At 47.0% G+C, this 1409-nt stretch overlaps 1 protein-coding gene across 1 annotated transcript in view; it reads right to left on the reverse strand.

Annotated features, from left to right (window-relative positions):
- LOC119594304 (proto-oncogene tyrosine-protein kinase ROS-like) overlaps window positions 1–1409 on the reverse strand; it is a gene marked incomplete in the record, with an annotated part of 29713 nt that overhangs the window by 19322 nt on the left and 8982 nt on the right. Inside the window, 3 exon segments of the mRNA XM_037943363.1 lie at window positions 9–166; window positions 712–817; window positions 1169–1385. Coding sequence (XP_037799291.1) covers window positions 9–166; window positions 712–817; window positions 1169–1385 — 481 coding nt within the window.

A 1409-nucleotide genomic window follows, 5' to 3' on the forward strand; every position in this document is an offset into this window, starting at 1 on the left:
CATCCTACCTCATCTCACTATTAGCATCAATGTTATCCCTCATCTCCTGTTTTCCCTCAGCATCCTTGGAATAGAGCGTGTACGAGATGAGATCTCCGCCGGGGAAGAGAGGCGGATCCCACGACACCTCCACGCGGGACCAATCGAGAGGCACAGCCCGGAGTTCCTGGAAATGCGAAGAAATATGGTGAGGACTGAAGGATGCTGTCTCGGGTCCTAATGGAAGAAGTAGGACATGGGGTGAGGACTGAAGGATGCTGTCTCGGGTCCTAATGGAAGAAGTAGGACATGGGGTGAGGACTGAAGGATGCTGTCTCGGGTCCTAATGAAAGAAGTAGGACATGGGGTGAGGACTGAAGGGTGGCGTCTCAGTTCTTACAGAAAGAAGAAAGAAATACGGTGAAGATCGAAGAACTTTTTGACATGTGGATGGTGTTGGATATTGGTGGGTAGTGGTGGATAGGTGGGCGTGGGAGGACGAGAGGAGGGGTCAGTGCGTAGGCGTGGGTAGGGAGAGGGAGAGAGATGTGAAGTTTTTTAGAAAAATATGTTTGTATGGATGCGTTCATAAATGATTGCTTTCATGTGGGTGTTTGACTGTATCTATAAGATTGTACCCACCAACGTATGTATACATATAATAATAAGCAAAAACTGATTAAGATTTTTTTTCACTTCAATATAACATCAATCCTAAGGACTTGTTCATACCCGCGGCGGCGAGCGAGGAGGGCCCCGAGGCGAGGGTGCTGATCCACGAACTCGGGTTGGAGAGGATGGGCGTGTGGCGAGGCAGAACCAGCCAGGCAATGCGGAACTGTGGAAGGAGAGAAGGATGGAAAGTGTGAGAGAAAACTGGGAAATCTTGTTCACTTTCGAATGATAAATATTAGCTATTATCATTTCAATTTTAAAGAAATATACATTCAAATCACATTCAGTAAAAAACAATTATTATAGAAAAATATAGACGAATAAAAACATCCTCGACTGATTCCTTCAAGCCATCCATACACAAATGAAAACATAAATGAATAAAATACATAAACATATAGTTAATGATACTACCACTACAGTGAAAGACAAGAGAAGCATACACCAACCAACACGTCCCTGTAAACCACAAAAAAACAAAACAGATAAAAAAGGTCCCCTAAATACCTGGTACTTGGTATAAGGCTTCAGATCCTCCACAATAATCTCCGTAGCGTTGACCGGGTGACTAGGCCTGTAATAGACCCACTCGGGAGGCCCCTTGTTCTGCTGATACTGCACCAGGTACTTGACGTCCTCCACCTCGGGGGCACCGCTCCACCGAAGGCCCACGCTGGACCCACTCACGCTCCTGCCCACCAGCATCGGGGCGGGGGGCTTGCCGATCAGCTCTGAGGGAGGAGGGGGGTGAGAAT

Source organism: Penaeus monodon, chromosome 33 (genome assembly GCF_015228065.2).
Source record: "Penaeus monodon isolate SGIC_2016 chromosome 33, NSTDA_Pmon_1, whole genome shotgun sequence".
NCBI classification, from domain to species: domain Eukaryota; kingdom Metazoa; phylum Arthropoda; class Malacostraca; order Decapoda; family Penaeidae; genus Penaeus; species Penaeus monodon.